Source organism: Equus przewalskii, chromosome X (assembly GCF_037783145.1).
Source record: "Equus przewalskii isolate Varuska chromosome X, EquPr2, whole genome shotgun sequence".
Classification (NCBI taxonomy): domain Eukaryota; kingdom Metazoa; phylum Chordata; class Mammalia; order Perissodactyla; family Equidae; genus Equus; species Equus przewalskii.
Genome location: NC_091863.1, coordinates 48,466,582 through 48,485,675, shown reverse-complemented (window position 1 = coordinate 48,485,675; position 19,094 = coordinate 48,466,582). Strand labels below are relative to the sequence as shown.

The 19,094-nt window shown below is 42.0% G+C and overlaps 1 protein-coding gene across 14 annotated transcripts in view; it reads left to right on the top strand.

Annotated features, from left to right (window-relative positions):
* Positions 1 to 19,094, top strand: part of ARHGEF9 (Cdc42 guanine nucleotide exchange factor 9) — a 570,152-nt gene that overhangs the window by 388,463 nt on the left and 162,595 nt on the right. Inside the window, exon 1 of one of the 14 annotated variants that reach the window (XM_070605610.1) lies at positions 14,271 to 14,865. The exons of 9 other annotated variants lie outside the window; for them this stretch is intronic. In XM_070605610.1, coding sequence (XP_070461711.1) covers positions 14,836 to 14,865 — 30 coding nt within the window. In that variant the 5' untranslated portion in view covers positions 14,271 to 14,835. Of the gene's footprint in view, positions 1 to 14,270; positions 14,866 to 14,947; positions 15,174 to 19,094 lie in introns of those variants that run through there. 4 more of the 14 variants (XM_070605621.1, XM_070605617.1, XM_070605625.1 and 1 more) reach the window with 4 other exon arrangements.

The following is a 19,094-nucleotide window of genomic DNA, read 5'->3' as shown; positions in this document are numbered from 1 at the left end:
GAGATTTTCCAAGTGGCATCTACACTATGCTGGGTTTGGAAGAAGAGGTAGAATTGGGCATATGGAGTTAGTGGAGGCAGAGGGCATGGAAAGAAGTTAGGGCAGTGTTTCTCAAACTTTGGAATTTTTACCTTTTACAGGCACCATTTTACTTACTATTTTCCCTTAAAGTGACTTGCTTTTGAAAAGTTTGGCAATTTTAAAGAAAAGAGTTTTTATACTGGTGTTATAAATCAATTTTAGTTATCTCTTCCTAAATACAAATTTAAAATAAACATCTCTTAAAGATTTTGTTTCTGTAATAATATTTAGCATTTGTTAAGTACATTCTAGGAGCAGTTCTAAGTGCTTCAAGTTGATAATTTCATGTTACTCTGACACTAATTGCTTAAAAATCCTAAGCGCTTTACATGTACTAACTCATTTAATCCTTGTGACAATGTTATGGTATAGGGGTATTATCTTCCCTGTCTTAAAGAGGAGGAAGCCATAGCCCAGAGGGTTTAGGCAACTTCCCCAGAGTTGCACAAATAGTGAGTAGCAGACCTGGGCTTTGAACTCCAGGTCCATATTCTGAACACTACTCCATCTGTGCTCGCCCTTGGTTGCATATGAGAATCACCTGGGTAGGTTTTTTTTTTTTTTTAATACTCATGTCTGTTCCCCACCCAGGACAATTAAATTAGAATCTGTGGAGTGAGGCTTCATCATCTGTGCCTTTGAAAAGCTCCTGGGCAATTCTCATATATATCAGCAGGGAGAACATCTACCCTGTGCAATAAGGCCTCCATGGCCTATAATCACCCCTTAACCACAACATCTGGGAAACACGAGCTCAGGGCATTTGAGGCAGAGGGAAGCACTCAGGCAAAGGCATGAAGATGCTCAAAGAAATGCCTGTAGCCCCCTTTAGATACACAGAGGTCCAGGAGTTCATACATCTGGTGAGGAAGCAGCAACCCACTGGGGGTGTACTCTGTAGAAGGTCACTCAGTCCTTCGAGATGAGCTTGGATCACCTGGTTCCTGATTAACATGCTGTCTGATCTTTTCACCAAATTTAATTTGCTGGCAGATTATTAAATTCCAGTTGCTAAAATGTGTTGGGGCCTGAATGGGGGCAGGAAGCCTAGCAACTGATTGCATGGCTTAGCAACCAATTTCCACAACTTTAGCTACAGCAGATGTGGGAGTCTGCAAAACTGACACTGTTGGGGCTGGGAAAACAAGTCATAAACTAGCCACTCAGCCAGCTGCAAGTAGCAAGTAAGGGAAAGCACTCTGCCACTAGCTCACTGAATGAGCTTAGGCAAGTCACTTACTTGTTTCTGGACCTCAGTTTCCCCAACTGTAAAATACGGATAGTTTACATGGATCAAATGAAAAGTGTCTTCATTTTTTCAGCAAATACAAACTTGGATTAAGAGTTGCTTAGAAGTTTTATGGTTTGAGGTCTTACATTCAAATCTTTAATCCATTTTGAGTTAATTTTTGTGTATAGCATAAGATAATGGTCTCCTTTCATTCTTTTGCATATGGCCATCTTGGTTTCCCAAAACTATTTCTTGAAGAGACTCTCCTTTCTCCATTGTATGTTCTTGGCTTCCTTGTCAAAAATTAGCTGTCCATAGATGTGTGGGTTTATTTCTGGGCTCTTGATTCTGTTCCATTGATCTGTGTGTCTGCTTTTGTGCCAGTACCATGCTATTTTGATTACTATAGCTTTGTAGTATATTTTGAAATTAGGGAGTGTGATGCCTCCAGCTTTGTTCTTTTTTCTCAGGATTGCTTTGGCTATTCAAGGTATTTTGTTTTTCCTTAGAACAAAGAACCCTAAAATTTCTGTTTCTGTGGAAAATGTCATTGGAACTTTAATAGAACTTCTAGAAGAAAACACAGGCAGTACACTCTTCGACATAGCTCTCAGCAATGTATTTTCAAATAACATGTCTGACCAGGCAAGGGAAACGATAGAAAAAATAAACAAATGGGACTACATCAAACTAATAAAGCTTCTGCACAGCAAAGGAAACCATTAACAAAACAAAAAGACAACTTAACAATAGGGAGAACATACTTGCAAACCAAATATCTGATAAGGGGTTAATATCCAAAATATATGAAGAACTCATACATCTCAACAACAAAAAGCTAAAAACCCAATTTAAAAATGGGAAAAAGATCTAAACAAACAATTTTGCGAAGAGACGCAGATAGTCAACAGGCACATGAAAAGATGTTCAACATCAGTAATTATTAGGGAAATGTAAATCAAAACTACAATGAGATATCACCTCATGCCCCTTCAAATGGCTATGATTGACAAGACAAGAAATAAGTGTTGGAGAGGATGTGGAGAAGAGGGAACCCTCATACACTGCTGGTGAGAGTGCAAACTGGTTCAGCCACTATGGAAGACAGTATGGAGAGTCTTCAAAAATTAAGAATAGAACTACCATATGATCTAGCTATTCCACTGCTGGGTATTTATCCAAAGACCATGAAAACATGAATGTGTAAAGATATATGCACCCCTATGTTCATTGCAGTATTAGTCACAATGGCCAAGACTTGGAAGCAACCTAGGTGCCTACCAAGGGACGAAGGTATAAAGAAATTGTGGTATATATACACAATGGAATACCATTCAGCTATAAAAAAGATGAAATCTTGCCATTTGCGACAACAAGGATGGACCTTGAGAGTATTATGCTAAGTGAAATAAATTAGAGGGAGAAAGTCAAATACCGTATGATTTCACTCATAAGTAGAAGATAAAAACAACAACAACTAAACACATAGAGACAGAGATTGGACTGGTGGTTACCGGACGGGGAAGGGGGGAGGGAGGAGGGTGAAAGGGTTGATTAGGCACATGTGTACGATGATGGATGGTAGTCTTTGGATGGTAAACATGATGTAATCTACACAGAAATTGAATTATAATAATGTACACCTGAAATTTATATAATGTTATAAACCAATGTTACCTCAAAAAATAGTTATTTAGTTTTGTATTTATCACTTATAGAGCACATACCATGTGTGTTTGTTTCCTATTGCTGCTGAACAAATTACAACAAACTTGATGGCTTAACACAACAAACTATTATCTTAAAAGTTATGGAAGTCAAAAGTCTGAATTAGGTCTCATTGGCTAAAATTAAGGTACCAGCAACACTGCATTCCTTTATGAAGGCTTTGGGGAAGAGTCAGTCTCCTGTTTTTTTCCAGCTTCCGGAGGCTGCCAGCATTCCTTAGCTCATGGCTCCCTTCCATCTTCAAAGCCAGCTATGGCTGGTCAAGTCTTTCTCACATGACATCACTCTGACACCAACTCATCTGCCTCCCTCTTCCTCGTTTAAGCACCTTTGTGATGACATTGAGTCCTCTAGATAATCCAAGGTAATCTCCCTATTGTAAAGTCACTGATTAGCAATTTTAATTCCACCTCCTGCCTTCATTCTCCTTTATCATGTAACCTAACATATTCACAGGTTCTAGGGATTAAGACATAGACATATTTTGAGGACCTTTATTCTGCATACTACTTCATGTGCCAGGCACCATTCTAAGTGCTTTACATGTATTAACCTCACTTAATTCTCACAATGACCCTTCTGAGGTAGAGAGTATTATATTTCCATTTTACAGACAAGGAGACTAAAGCATGCAGAAGCTAAATAGGTTGCACAAGGTACCACAGCTAAGAAGTGGTGGAATTAGAATTTGAACCCAGGTGATCTAACTCCAGAATTTACACTCTTACCCACCCAACTATGCTGTACATGTCCCAACCAGATTGGAATGGAGTCTCATTCAATGGTATATACCCAGTGCCTAGCACAGTGCCAGGCTCACATGTCTATTGAACTGAATTGAGTAAGTAGGGGTTTACTTAAGGGAGAGCAGGTATGTATACTTGATTAGAGGCAGAAAGGTAAAGAGTATTCTTTATGAAAAAGAAATAAAATGACTGGGGCAGGAAGAGGGACCAAGAGAAAGACATTTATCTTTTTAAGGTATATTACACGTACAGGGTAGTTATTAGGGTTAGACCTAATTATATGGTTCCCTCCAGCATTTATCTTTATCACCTCAGGATCAAGAACTTTTATGCTTTTTTTATTTGTTAGGAATTACATTTGGCTGCTAGAAACAGAAACAAGATATAACAGTCACTTAAATAAGGCAGACATTTATTTCTCTGTCATGTAAAACAGATCTAGAGTTAGGCTGTTAAATTCAGGGCTGATATGATGACTCCATCATCCTTAGCACATGGTTTTCATCCTCAAGGTCACAAGCTGGCTACTGGAATTCTGTCACATCCGTATTACAAACAGTGGGAAGAGCAAAAATAGCACATGCTACCTGACTACCACCATTTTAAGGAGCTTTCCTGGATGCTCCACTTAAGAGCTTCCACTGACGTCTATTTGCCAGTCTTAGCAGCAACGGAGACTAAGCACATTCATACTCAAGAAGAAGGGAAAATGGGCTTTTGGTAGGTATCTAGTAGTCTCTCTACCACAACTGTTAAGTGTAAGAAACAAGCCTCTAACCATAGTTCATGGCTCTGCTTTCTCAGCCCATGTTCCTCCTGGGAACCCTGGGAAGGAAGCTCCTCTCTCTTGTTTGGGAGAAGGCAGTAAGGTTTAGGGTGGGGGAGGTCAACTGCAAATGCCTATAGGGGCTTGGTTGGTAAGATATGTGAGAGATATTGCAGTTTGACTGCATTTGAGAGTGGTGGGGAGCATGGCAAACTGGAGAGCACGTACCCTTTCCAAAGCATGCAGCCAACCACTACTCAGCTCTGCTGGATCCTGGCCATTTGGGAAAGTGGACCTATTTTGCCAGATCTTCTGATTTTGTTCAATGGAATTTGAAAATCCAGATTTTCCTGTGCAATGTTGTGCTTTTTAAATGATGGATCAGGCTGAATGCGTGGCATGAGAGAAAGAGAAGAGAGAGGTAAAGAGGAAAGGGGTAAGTGCTAGGAAAAGGAGGTGGATGAGGTGAGCTTGAAGTCACTTCATTTATATAAACTTTAGAGTAAAGAGCCCATGGAGAGCTTAGAACAAGAGAGTAACTAATGGTTCCCTACCACAGAGGAAGAAACAGACTTTTCATCTGGCTCATTTCTATGGTCAAGCTGAAGTGGCCTTAGGGGGAGGCTGTTGGGCCAAGTGCCCCTACATTCCAGGATGGTGCCTTTTGTAAGCAGCCCATTGAGCAGCATCTTACCCTGAATCCAGGCTCTGCCTGCTGAGGCCTGAAGAAGGACAAGTATGGCCACTTCCTCCTTGCTCTTTCCTGAGCTGCTTGAAGCTGCTTCAAGAGCTTGCTTCAAGACCCTCTAGGGTCTACTGGGTCTCTTTTCCGGCCCGAGTCTGCAAGGTGCTTGGTAAACTTAGGGATGAAGAATTGCATTCCTAGGTAAATGACCATCCTAGCTGATGTTCTCACAGAGGAAATGGGAGCCCATGTGCCAAGCAAACCTTCCTCCCCAAATGAGGAACCCTGGCTGTCTTCAACATCTCTGACTATTATGCTTCCAAATACAAATGAAGATGGTTCCTATTCATTTTTGGTCAAAGAAAGTTATCTCAACAACTCCAACATAGTGATAGGAGTTTGGGCTGGAGCTGGGCATCTCACGCTTTAATGTGCATGTGAATCACTGGGGATTTTGTGAAAATGCTGATAGTCAGTAGGCCTAGGGTGAGCCTGAGATTCTGCATTTCTAATAAGCTCCCAGGTGATGCTGATGCTGCTGATCTGAGGCCCATACTTTGAGTAGTAGCAAGAGGTTAGATGACCTTGAGAATTCATCCAGCTGGATTTTCCTTCTCAAAGTCTAAGCTAGATTATATTTAGATATGTAGCTATGCATACTTTTCCTATTGCACTAACATATTGCTTTAAATTCTTTCCTATGGTTGCTTATTTGGAATGACATCTATCATATTGCCTATTTCTTCTTCTCCTGCCTTCACAACTCCCAGCTCCTTGGAAGTACATGCCATCTGCCTCTGCCACCCACTGTCCCTTCTTTTTGCTTTCATCACCTTATGTTCTAGCCCTGCCTGCTTCTCTGACATCTCCCACCACTCTCTTGTATTTACTACATTCTGCCATGTTGGCCTTCTTCTTCCCCTTGCACATAGTAGTCTTGTTTCCATCTTTGGACCTTTGCTTTTGTTATTCCTTCCTATTTGGAATGCTCTTCCCCCAAATTGTGGCTGGTTTCTTCTCATTATTCTGGTATCAAATCAGATGTCACCTCCTCAGAGAGGCCTTCCTTGGCCATCTAGGTAAAACAGTGTCCTCCTCCCTCAATTACCTTCTGTTATATCATCCTATTTATTATTTTCATAATAACTATTCAGTAGCTAAGTTTACTTTATTTATTGGTTTTTGAGTTCAATGTCTAAATCCCTCCATTATAATATAAGTTCCTTGAGGATAGAAACCTAGTCTGTCTTATTCCCTGCTGTATCCCCAGTACCTAGAACAGAACTTGGCATGTAGTAGGTGCTTTATACATATTTCTGGGCTGACAGATTGTCTTTCTGGACATTCTTCTCACTCATTGAAGACTTTAACTCCTGGTTTCTTCACCCTACCTCAGCCAGAAAACTCCTGTGGCAAGACCCTGGATCTTATTATAGCAAGTAACTAACCAAATTGCCTCCAGAATCTCGATTTCAGGCATCTCCTCTCTGATCACTGACTGTTCTTCCAGTTAACTTACTCTGGTACCTCTACTCCAACAATTCTTCCACATCATCAAGATCTCCAATTCATTGACCTACCATTCCATTAATCTTACCCCACTACTCATCACCCCTTCTCATGTCCTCTTTTCCCTTCTGTCCAGTTTAGATTCCCTGGTCCATTATTATAATCACCCTCTTGAAAATGCTTGCAACTCTATTGCCCATTTCTTTTCCTGTTGTATTTTCCTGGCAAATCTCCCCCAGATTCCACTCAACCATGTATCTTCTCTATACCTGTGCTTGAGAAGCAAAACAGACTGGATAAAAGTCCCACAGCTGGGCTGATTGATTTTGCTTTACCACAAGCCTCAATTGGGCATGCAACACTTCCTGCAAACCCTACTACATGTCCCTAATGTGTTTGCTTTTCCACTGTCTCTAAGACAGTGGCTCTCAACATGAGTTGCACATTGGACTCATCTAGGGATCTTATAAAAACCCTGATGTCCAGGCTATACCTCATTCCAGTTAAATCATAATCCCTGAAGGTGAGATTTAGATAGTAGTGTTTTTTAAAGCTCCACTAGTGATTCCAATGTGCAGCCAAGGTCGGGAACTACCGCTCTGAGAAAACTATTTCATACTTGCTCCTCCCTCCTATAACTTTCAAAGACTCCTCCTTCCATACTCCTCTTTCAGCTTCACCATTTTATTGAGAAAATAGAAAACATTTTACGGGCGTTCCTTTCTCTTTCGTTCACCAAATCTACAGGCCCACCAGAACTTGTACCCTCACCCATTTTCTCTGTCTTCTTTCCTGCTAGAGTCCAGGAAGTGGACCTTTTCCTATCAAGAGTTAATATCTGCTCTTGTGCTCTGCACCCCATCCTCTCTCACCTTCTCAAAGACTTTGCTCCTGCAAATATCCCCTTTGCTACACTAGTACTTCTCAGACTTTAATATACATGCAAATCATCTGAAGATAATTAAAATGCAGATTATGATTCTGTAGGTCTGAGATGGAGCCTGAGTTTCTGCATTTATAACAAGTGCCCAGGTGATGATGATGTTGTTGGTCCAATGGACCGTGCTTCAAGTAGCAAGGTCCTATATCATCAGCCTTTCCTTCTCATTCCCATCATCATATAAGCATGCTCTTAACCTCATGTTAAAAGAAAAAAAAGACTTTCTTGCCCTCATATTCTTGACCTGTCCAAATATTACCCTATATCTCTTATTCCCTTCACAGCAAAACTTCTCAAAGAGTCATCTATACTCGTCTCCACTTCCTTACCTTCATTCACTCTTTTTCCCCCTCTTTCACTCCTCAACTCACCCCAGTATGACTTCTGTTACCCTCATGCCAATGAAGCTATTCTTATTAATACCAACGATGATGACCATGTTGCCAATGAAATTGACATGTCTCTGTCATCATCCATTCAACTTGGCAACGTCATTCTTCAAAACTTTTTTCACCTGAATGCAATTTCTCATTTTTCTGTCTACCTTACTAACCACTACTTCTCAGTCTCCATTTTTTGACCCCTCCTTCTCTACTCAACTTTAGTCTAATCATTGGAAAGCCTCAAGCCTCAGTCCAAGGCCCTTTTCTATCTACACTCCTTAGATGATCTCATCCTGTCTTGTGATTTTCAATACTATCTATATGAGGATGACTCTAAAATGTATATCTTCAGGCAGATCTTCTCTCCTGAGCTCCAGGCTTGTGTGTCCAATCGTCTTTCTGATATCTCCTCTAATAATATGACTAATGGACAGCTCACACTTAATACATCCAAAATGGCAGTCTTGATTTCCTCCCCCCATCAAATCTGTGCTTATTCTAGTCTTCCCACATTAGTAAATGGTGCCACCACCTACCCGGTTGTTCAAGCCAAAAACCTAGAGTCATTCATAATTCCTTCTTCCTTTCCTTCATGCTCCACATCCAATCCATCACCAAGTTCTGCATTTCTACCTCTAAAATATATCTTGAATAGTTTTACCTCTGTCTATCATCTTCATTACTTTTCCAGTCCAAGTTACATCATCTCTTTCCTGGATGACTGCAACAGCTTCAACCTTTTGTTCTTCTTTCAGTCTATTTACCACATAGCAACCTGAGTGATCTTTTACAAATGTAAATCAGATCAACTCATTCTCCTGCTTAAAACTCTTCAATTCCCTCCCCTTTCTCCCTGTTGTTCTCAGAATAAAACACATATTCTCTGCTATGACTTTCAAGGCTTTACATGACCTGGTGTCTGCCAAATTTGTCTCCTCCAACTCTTCCTCCTTCTCTCTAGGTTTCAGTCTCATTGTAGTTCCAATTCCTGGAACAAAGGCTGTTCAATCCTTTAGACTTTTTAACTTTCTATGCCTAGAATACTTTCCCCCAACACTATACATGTCTGGCTCATCTTAAGCATGTAGTCCTCAACTTAAACGTTATCTCCTTGGAGAAGACTTCTTTAATGAAATTCCCTCTTCCCTCCCCTACACTTACTCTCTGTCCTTTCACTCTTTTTTTCATAACACTTATTGCCATCTGTATTAGCATATTTATTTGCCTTATTTACTTGTTTATTGGATAGAAATGAGGATGTGAATGGTGTCTGTCTTGTTCATTGCTATATAATCAGTGCTTAACACACTGTGCCTGGCACACAGTAGGCACACATGTTTATTCAATTTATAAATGAATGAATAAGAATAGGTAGTGATATATGTACCAGATGTCATTTTGTCAAGACAACACAGGTTATAATGTAGATGTTAGCCTTAGTCTCTCAATATTAGCATTATAGTAGTTATGTACTTTTAATTTTTATCCTTTTTCACTACTGCATTCCACTCACTGTTGAGAATCAAGGGTCTGAGTTCTCGTTCCAGCTCAGCTACTAACTTACTCACTTTGTGACTTTTGGAGTCATTTTCATTCCTGGGGCCTATGTTTTCTCAGCTGTAAAATGAGAATGTTGGAGGAGATAGTCTTAAAGATCTTTGCCAACTCTGATATCTATGGATAATTGATTGCTTAACACTATTAGGTAAATAACAATTAGTGTGTTCATTGTATGATTGGGGAACCTGAGACACAAAGAAGCTGAGTACTTACCCCAGGTTACCCACCAGTAGTGAATTCACCTCTTTATCAGCGCTGCACAAAGCTACAGCCACAGCAGTAGGGACAAGCTTGGGCTGGTGTCTCTGCCTCCACGAGCCAGCCTCTGGGCTCCTTGAATCACTATGGACTCAAATAGAGAATATGCTAGATTGGAGACATACCTAAGACCATCTTTCTCCTCATGTTGCTCATGGCTGAAAGAGGGCAGCATTTGGTACTTATCCACTGAGAGCTGGTGCTGAAGTAAGTACCAAATAGACTTCTGGGAGATCACAGGGCTTCAAAGGAGAGGTCTGGGGCACAGAGATTGTGGAAACCCCTTTTCCAGATTTTTATTATCCTGTCCTGAATACTTACTGGTGGCCAGGCCCTGTGCTAAGTGCTTTCTTTCCATGGACGAATTCATCAAATCTTCATAATAACTTTATGAAGTAGGCACTATGATTAGCCCTAATTCACAGATAAGGAAACTATCCAGATGTAGAACATTAAATAACCTGCCTGAATAAGTAGCAAAGCCAGTAATTGAATCTAAGCAGTTCTGGCCCCAGAGCTTGTACTCTTGCCTTCTACGATATAGTGCCTCTAACTGCTCACATGGTTCTAGGCAAATGGGCACTCACGACATACTAGATTCATTAGGCTGTATGCCTCTGGGTTCAACATTTGTTCTTTTGAAATAATCTCTAGGCACATACATTAACACTGCACTGTTTTGTCTCAGATCCGTTCTCCACTCTTTTCCTGCAAACTAAATTTTTTAGGCTCTCTTGCTGTCTCACTTCTTTTGTCCAGTGAGAGACACCTGTGGGAGATTGGTTGGCAGGAGCAAGGAAGAAGCCAGGGTATTTCCTTCAGCCCCTGCTTCACAGAGATGTATTCTGGAAGTGACTGTATCTTCTCTATGACTTCAGCTTCTGTTGACAACTCCTTCATTCATGGCAACTGCACCATCAAGCCACCTATCCCATGCTTTTAGCTTCAGTTTAGCAACAGTTTCTGGGTTCTGGTAACATTACTTTTTCCCATTACTCATTTGCCTTAGGAGTAGTTAGCAGTTTTATTTGGTTGCTAAATGCTGACTTGCCTCACCATCCTCTGTTTGGCTTCTTAGTTTTGTCAGTGTAATGTTTTCCCTGTATTAAATGCTCTCCCTGTAAAAGGTCGAGGGTGGTTTGTATTTTCCTGACTGGATCATGATTGCTATAGACGACTTTTGTAATCCCAGGGCTACTCACTATCACATAAAGTGGTTTATATTCTTCAGAGCATATATCACAACCTTAATTATCTTGTTTGCTTATTATTTATTATCTATCTCTCCTCAACTCCAAGTAGATTGTAAGGTTCATGAAGAACTTTGTCCTGCATCCTGAGCATCTATCACGATGCCTAGTACATAGGGGCTCAATAATATTGTTGAATTACTGCATCCATCAAAAAAAAAAAAACCTCACATCTCACACCATACACAAAAATTAACTCAAAATGGATTAAAGACTTGAATGTAAGACCTGAAACCATAAAACTCCTAGAAGAAAACATAGGCTGTATGCTCTTTGACATCCATCTTAGCAATATGTTTTTGAACACCATGCCTACTCAGGTAAGGGAAACAAAAGAAAAAGTAAACAAATGGGACTACATCAGACTAAAAAGCTTCTATATGGCAAAGGAAACCATGAAAAAACAAGACAAGACAACCCACCAACTAGGAGAAAATATTTTCAAATCACATATCTGACAAGGGGTTAATTTCCAACATATATAAAGAACTCATACAACTCAATAGAAACAAAAATGAACAACCCAATAAAAAATGGGCAGAGGATATGAACAGACACTTTTCCAAAGAAGATCTACAGGTGGCCAACAGGCACATGAAAATATGTTCAACATCACTAATTATTAGGGAAATGCTAATCAAAACTACAATGAGATATGACCTCCCACCCATCAGAATGGCTACAATTAATGAGACAAGAAATAACAAGTGTTGAGAGGATGTGGAGAGAAGGGAACACTCATCCACTGCTGGTGGGAATGAAAACTGGTGCAGCCACCATGGGAAACAGTATGGAGATTTCTCAAAAAATTAAAAATAGAAATACCACATGATCCAGCTTTTCCACTACTGGGTATTTATCTGAAGAACATAAAATCAATAATTCAAAAAGATTTATGCACCCCTATGTTCATTGCAGCATTATTCACAATAGCCAAGACGTGGAAGCAACCCAAATGCCCATCGATGGATGAATGGATAAAGAAGATGTGGTATATATATACAATGGAATACTACTCAGCCACAAAACAGGCAGAATTGTGCCATTTGCAACAACATGGACGGAGCTTGAGGTTATTATGCTAATTGAAATAAGTCAGACAGAGAAACACAAATACCATATGATTTCACTCATATGTGGAAGATAAGCCAACACACACACAGATAAGGAGAACAGATTAGTGGTTCCCAGAAGGCAAGGGGGTAAGGGGAAGTTGAAAGGTGTAAAGGGGATCACATGTATGGTGACAGATAAAAATTAGACTATAGGTGGTATACACAGTCCAGTCTATACAGAAACTGATATATAATAATGTACACCTGAAATTTACACAATGTTATAAGCCAACATGACCTCAATAAAATCATTTTTTAAAAATCCAAGTTTTTCTTGAATCTCTTCTATGTACCAGTCACTGTTGTAGGAGATACCATTGTCCCTGCTTTAAAAAAGAACTTATAATTCCATTTGAGTAACAAGAAATAGAAAAATGTACATGTGACTAGTGTATAAGTTTGCCAGGGCTGCCATAACAAAGTACCACAGACCGAATGGCTTAAACAACAGAAATTTATTTTCTCACATTTCTGAAGGCTAGAAGTCCAAGACCAAAATGATTTGTTCTGAAGCCTGTTTCTTTGGCTTGTAGATGACTGCTTTCTCCCTTTGTTTTCACATGGTCTTCCCTCTATACCCATCTGTGTCCAAATTTCCTCTTCTTGTAGGGACACCAGACATATTGGATTAGAGTCTACCTTAATGACCTTAATTTAACTTAATTACCTCTTTAAATACCCTATCTCCAAATACAGTGACATTCTAAGGCATTGGGGGTTTGGATTTCAACATACGAATATTTGGGGCACACAATTCAGCTTGTAACAACCAGTAAGTAAAAGTTCCTTTTCAGTTGAGAAGGCTAAATAGTAGTGCTAAAGGAATTAGGTGAAAGATGATAAAACCAGGGCCTGGAGTATTCTGGGAAAGCTTCCTAGAGGCGGTGTGCCTAATGCCAGATCTTAAAGAGATATTAAAGAGTCATGACAGCCTGAATGGGCTGGTTGGCAGAGGGGAGGTGCATCCAAAAGCCTCAGTGTAAATGATGGCTCAGAGGTGAGAAAGTGAGGAAACCATGGTAGAATCTCTGATTATTGGACTCTCAGACTTGAGGGAGTTGAAAAGTCACCCAGCTTAGCTCACATTTGATTCAGGAATATCTTACGAAAGGATCATTCAGTTTCTGTTTGTACACCTCCCAGAACTGGGTGCTCATCAAGGCAGCTGCTTAGATCTTTGGCTAGCTCTGTCTGGCCAAAACAATGGCTTGGATGAAGTAGGGAGAGTTTGCTAGGAAGTAGAGGAAAATAAAGTTGTGTGTGTAGCATGCCAGTGATGTCTTCATACCAGTCACCTTGAGGCACTTCTTTCTGAGGTCATATTTTAATTCCTTCTTGCTGAAGCTGCAGCCTCTGTTTTTGTAATCTCATTCTTGCCTGATCTGCCCTGTGGGTCAGGAACATTGGATTCTTGTCTTGTTTACCCGTGCTACCTTGGGCAGTTGTCTTTCAATCTCTGGGCTTCAGTGTTCATGTCTGTAATGGGGCTAATTAACACTCTGTCATGTCTACCTCACAGGGTTATTGCAAGGATTATATAGAATAATAATGGGTGTGAATGTCACCAACAACCTCAACTCTCAGCAGATGCAAATGTGCTAGCCTGGGTTGCATTACCCAGAACTAGGGGCATCATGAAAAGGTGGGTGGTTTCTCCGTTTGCCTGTTTTGCTGATGTTCTTTTGATTCATTCTCAGCAAAATAAGCAAATGGAAAATTCATCCATCAACAAGCTACCTTTAATAAACTTAAGAGTGTGCGGGAGAATCCTGAAATGAGGGTGTGTGTGTGTGAGAGTGATGGCAAAAAGAAGGTTGGAAAGCTGCAGAGGGTAAAGTGGAGGTTTTATCTTTTCTATGTGACCTTAGATAATTCCTTTCTGTCTTCTAAACCTCCATTTATCTGTAAAATGGAAATACTAATGCCTGCCTCCGCAGGGTTGTTCTGAAAAGTGAAAGTAATAATGAGGATGAAAGCCCCAAGAGAGTACACACTAGGAGAGAAGACCCCAGGAAAGTATGTAGAGAGGGGGCTGGGGGGAGGGAGGCCTGAGAGTGCTGGCATGGCTCCAATGGGGCAGGATCTTATTATTCCGGAGGTTGGCCCAACACCTCCAGCAACTTTGGAGAGGACTTTTCGCTGACTCGCCACAATTCGGGAGCCCCACAGTAAACAGCATCTAACTCCAGTGCAGAGGGAGGCAGGCAGAGGTGGCAGCTGCCTTCTCCTGGGCGGAGGTTATTCACCCCCATCTTCTCCCGGCACCCCACCTCCCAGTTCTCAAGCCTTGGCGGGGGACAAAGGCAGTCAGTTGGGACACCCCTCCCACGCCTCTCTCTGGGCCAAGCACCCCTGGAGCTGCAGGGTGGAAAGGCAAAGGCTGCAGGCTGGGATGAAAAAACCTGACTGAAGGCGAGGTCCTGGGCGGAGGGGATTGGGCTGTAGGGCTGTGGAGGAGGGGAGGCGGAGGGGGCGCTGGGGCTTTAGCTAGCTCCAGCCCTGCCAGCCTAGCTAGCTCAGCCAGCCCGAGAGACAATCCTCACTAGCCACCGGGCCTCGGAGAAACAGGACTTCGCGAGCACCATGCAGTGGATAAGGGGCGGCGCTGGAATGGTGAGTGCACATAACCCTGGCTTCCCCTGCTTGATCCTCAGTCCCCTAGCCCCACCCCCAGCTCCTCCACCAGCCGCCATGCAGTGAGCCCCTAGCCTCTGCCCACCGCCCTCCCCGCCGTCCTTGAGACACCAGCGAGCTTGCTGTGGCCATTTTAGGAGCTCTTGCTTGCCGCCTGCGGAAGAAAGCCCCCTCCCATCCCCCTCTGCATTCCTACCCCCACCCCTAGATTGGCGTGGGATGGAAGTGGGGGTCGCTTGGAAGGCCAGAGAGGCAAGGAGGCTGCCAGAGGGGCTCCCTGGGAGCGGGTAAGGCTCACAGGAGGGGGGCAAAGCCGGCACAGGGTTGCGGGGAGGGAGCAGTCACAAAGCCTGGGATTGTGGAGGCAGCAGTTTAGGACAGCTGCATGGTCCCCCAGACAGGCTAGATGTAGCCCCTCACCCTGGCCAGTCTTAGGACTTGGGGACCAGAGAGCCATTCTCAGGGAAGCTGCCTGGGGGAGCCCTGGAGCCCTTCCTTGCCTGGTCTGGGGTCATCCTGCCTGCATTTGGAGCCTTGTCAAGGAGAGAGCACTCCAGAAACCCCCATCCTGGAAATGGGTCTGGGCCCCATTCAGTTAGGAGAGCTCTTCCTTAACCCCAGCCCCCACCCAAGGAGTGTGTGCTGGTGTGTGTGTTTAGTATTATCCTCCAACAGTTCATTTTATGCCATAGTGCTCCCTTCTCCACCTGGAGACCTTGGAATGACTTCCTTTGCTGGGAGGAAGTGGTGGTTGCATCCTGATTCCTCTCTGACTCAGCCAGAGGTAGCTCAAGTCTGGTCAGGGACTCTGTGGGGTGGGAGGCCACCATGCCATTGTCCTCAGCTGGGAAGAATGGGCAGGAGGGTCTTGGAGGGCAGTTAGGTTGTGTCAGCAGGCACTGATGGTAGTGCCAGCCCACGCTGCTTCACTGCCACCCACAACTCATAGCTGAAGGAAAGGTGGCTGAAGCGATTGGGCAAAAATTGATATTTACCTCCTTTTTTGCTCCTATTCTGTAAGAGAGGAGGGAATCTGGCATGGGCTAGGACTATATTCAGAGAAGCTTCCTCTTTCCGTCCTCAGGGTTTCCTTAGACGTCTGTTTTAGTGGTTCTTGAAGGTATCCAGTTTATATTCCTATATGCCAAGGTTTCAAGACACTCTTCTTCCCAAACCTCCCTCTTTCCCTGGGGTCCCATCAACACTATTTCAAACGTTTGTAGAACCAGGAAAAAGGTTAGAGCAGGAAAAGACCTTCAAGTTCTTGTTGTCCATCCTAAAGCTGAGACCCAGAGAGTGAGGTAGACTTGCCCAGGGCCATATAGTTCCGTGAAGGCAAAGCTGAGTTTAGCATGGGAGTCTCCCGACTCTCTCTCACTGTCCCTCTCCCCTGCTCCACGTAATCTTCAGTTCAAGTGGTGCTGAGAGAGGCAGAAAGGAACATAGAGTTATGATTTTGGGAAAGGACTTCCTTCAGGATGAACTAATGCCATAAAACTTGCCTGAAAAAAATCCATGCAGTCCTGGTATTTCTGGCAGCTGGGTCTGGGTAAGACCTCCCTCCCTTCTAAATATATTGTAGTTAGGGGTCCAGAGCCATGCGTTGACAATAGATTTAATTAATGGAGAAATTTGAAGTTTGCCAATTGCATGTGAGAGAGAAAAGAGAGTAACAGACACTTTGTGGAGACTGTGTAATTAAAGATTGATTGATGGGGCAACCTCATAATTTTTTAGGGGGCCGAAATGGTGAATATTATGGGATGAAATGAAAGCATTTCTTTAACCATTTGCCAGAATTCAAGAGATAGGAATAGTAAACTTTATTCTAGCCTGGGAGGCAGAAAACTTCTAGTCTTGGCCCCGCTACTGTTTGATAGGAGTGCTGTGGGGCTTAGTTTTCTCACCTGTTAAATGGGGCTTTTAATGATGACCAAAATTCCTTCCAGGTCTGAGATTCTCAGATTGCTAGAAGTAAATGTTGGATAAAATTTAATTAGTGGCTCATTATGAAAAAATAGGGAGTGTATATCTAGCCACCATTTTATATTGCCCCTAGTCAAAAGGTCTTTGCTCCTTGTTCTTTCATTTGCCAAACACTTGAAATTCAGATTGAGCTTTTTATAACAGTGAGCTTTCTTTGCAGAGAATTTGACTATTGTAACTGACTGCAAATGTCACATGTAAGTGAAGGTCCTTGAACATAAAACATCAGTCAGGATTTTACAGAATAAAATCTCAGTAGATAGAGCCTGTCAGGTGCTGGCCCAGTGGCGCAGTGGTTAAGTTCGCACGTTCTGCTTTGGGGGCCTGGGGTTCGCCAGTTCGGATCCTGGGTGCAGACCTAGCACTGCTTGTCAAGCCATGCTGTGGCAGGCGTCCCACATATAAAGTAGAGGAAGACAGGCACGGATGTTAGCTCAGGACCAGTCTTCCTCAGCAAAAAGAGGAGGGTTGGCGGCAGATGTTAGCTCAGATCTTTCTCAAAAGAAAAAAAAATCACAGTAGATAGAGAGTGTTGAAAAATTGTGACTTCACTTTCAATGGTAAATTGTTCAGTATATTTATTCATAGCTTCTGCCTGCAATGCCTATTTGTGCTAGGGTTAGGCAGTGTATCTAGAGTGGGAAGAACGCTGGCCTCAGAGTCACAATTCTGACCTCAACCGCCTGGCTTTTACACTTCTCAGCTCCAAAACACTTGCCAATTGTCAAACCCCTTTCATCCTCAGTATTCTCCTCCATAAAATGGGGATAAAATACCTTGTCTCTTAGGCGCTATTGAGGTCCTTAATTCATTCAACAAAAATATAGAGTATTACTGTGAGTTGGCACTGATCTAGGTGCTGGGGAGATAGCAGTGGACAAAAACAAATTCCCTACTTTCATGGATCTTACCTTCTGGGAGTTACTGAACAGTTACACAAATGAATATAGCATATGTCAGGAAGTGCTAAGAGCTAAGGAGAAAAATAAAACCTGGTAAGAGAATATAGAGAGATAGGAGGTTGGATGATATATTAGACAGATCAGTCAGTCCTTCCCTTATTAAAAGACATTTGAGCAGAGATGTGAAGGAAATGAAGGAACAAGCTCTATGTGGCTGTTTAGAAGAGGGTTCTAGGCAGAAACAGCCAGAGAGAGAGAACACAATTGGTTTGTTTAAGGAACAGCAAGGAGGCCAGTGTCCTGGGGACATTTAATCTGAGTGAGATGGGTAGCTTTCGGAATGTTTTGAACAGATAAGGGATATAATCTGACTTAAATTTTAACAGGAGAATAGATTGTATTGGGGCAAAGGAAAGAGCTGTGAGGAGGCTCTTGTAATAGTCCAGGTAAGAGGTGATGGTGGCTTGAACCAGGGTGACAATAATCTGTATGAAAGGGCTGTACTTAGCATCATTTGAGGATGGTCTGTCTTTCTCCTTTCTGACCACCCGTCTGATTCTCAGATGGCTGAGTGTGAGGCTAGAATGAACACCCAGTGGGTGGATGCATGCAAGGGCATTTCACATCTAAGTCAATGATCAAATCATCTGCTTTGGGCTCCTACCCTCTAGTGTGGCTAATTGAGGGTTGGTTCTATGTGGATTACCAGTGAACCAGTCCCTTGCTTTCTGGGATTCTGGAGATGATTAAGTGTATTATTAGAACTTTGGACATGTTGTATACTTAGACTATGTGATATCTGGAATGTATCATATTTAATACTCTCTCCTTTATATGAAAAAATTATTTTCAGTAATAATTACTGATAATTGTTTTCTTGATTTGTTTTTTAATTTCCAAATAATTAACAATGAAAAAGAATAAACTTCAATTTTAAAAATATTCTAATTCAGTGACATCTCATATAGGATCTAAAATGTGCATTTACTCAACAAAAATAGTACACCTTGCAGTTTGTATTGTTTTCACTGGTTTAGATTTGAAGCACAAATAGAAACTCCAATTGGTCACACAGAATTATAGAATTGAAGTAACTTATATTCTGTTTCTTTGACTTCACAATCATTGTGCTATCACTGTTTACTTTGAACCTACTACTTAAATGCTGGAACATATAGTACAAGAGGGACTGCAGACATGAAATGCATCCAAAGCTACCTTGAATGATTCTAAACATTTAAAGTGAAATGAACCTAAGAAACATGTAAAGTCTGTATGTGTGTGTCGGGGGGGGCAACTGTATAACTGGAAGTTCTCTGA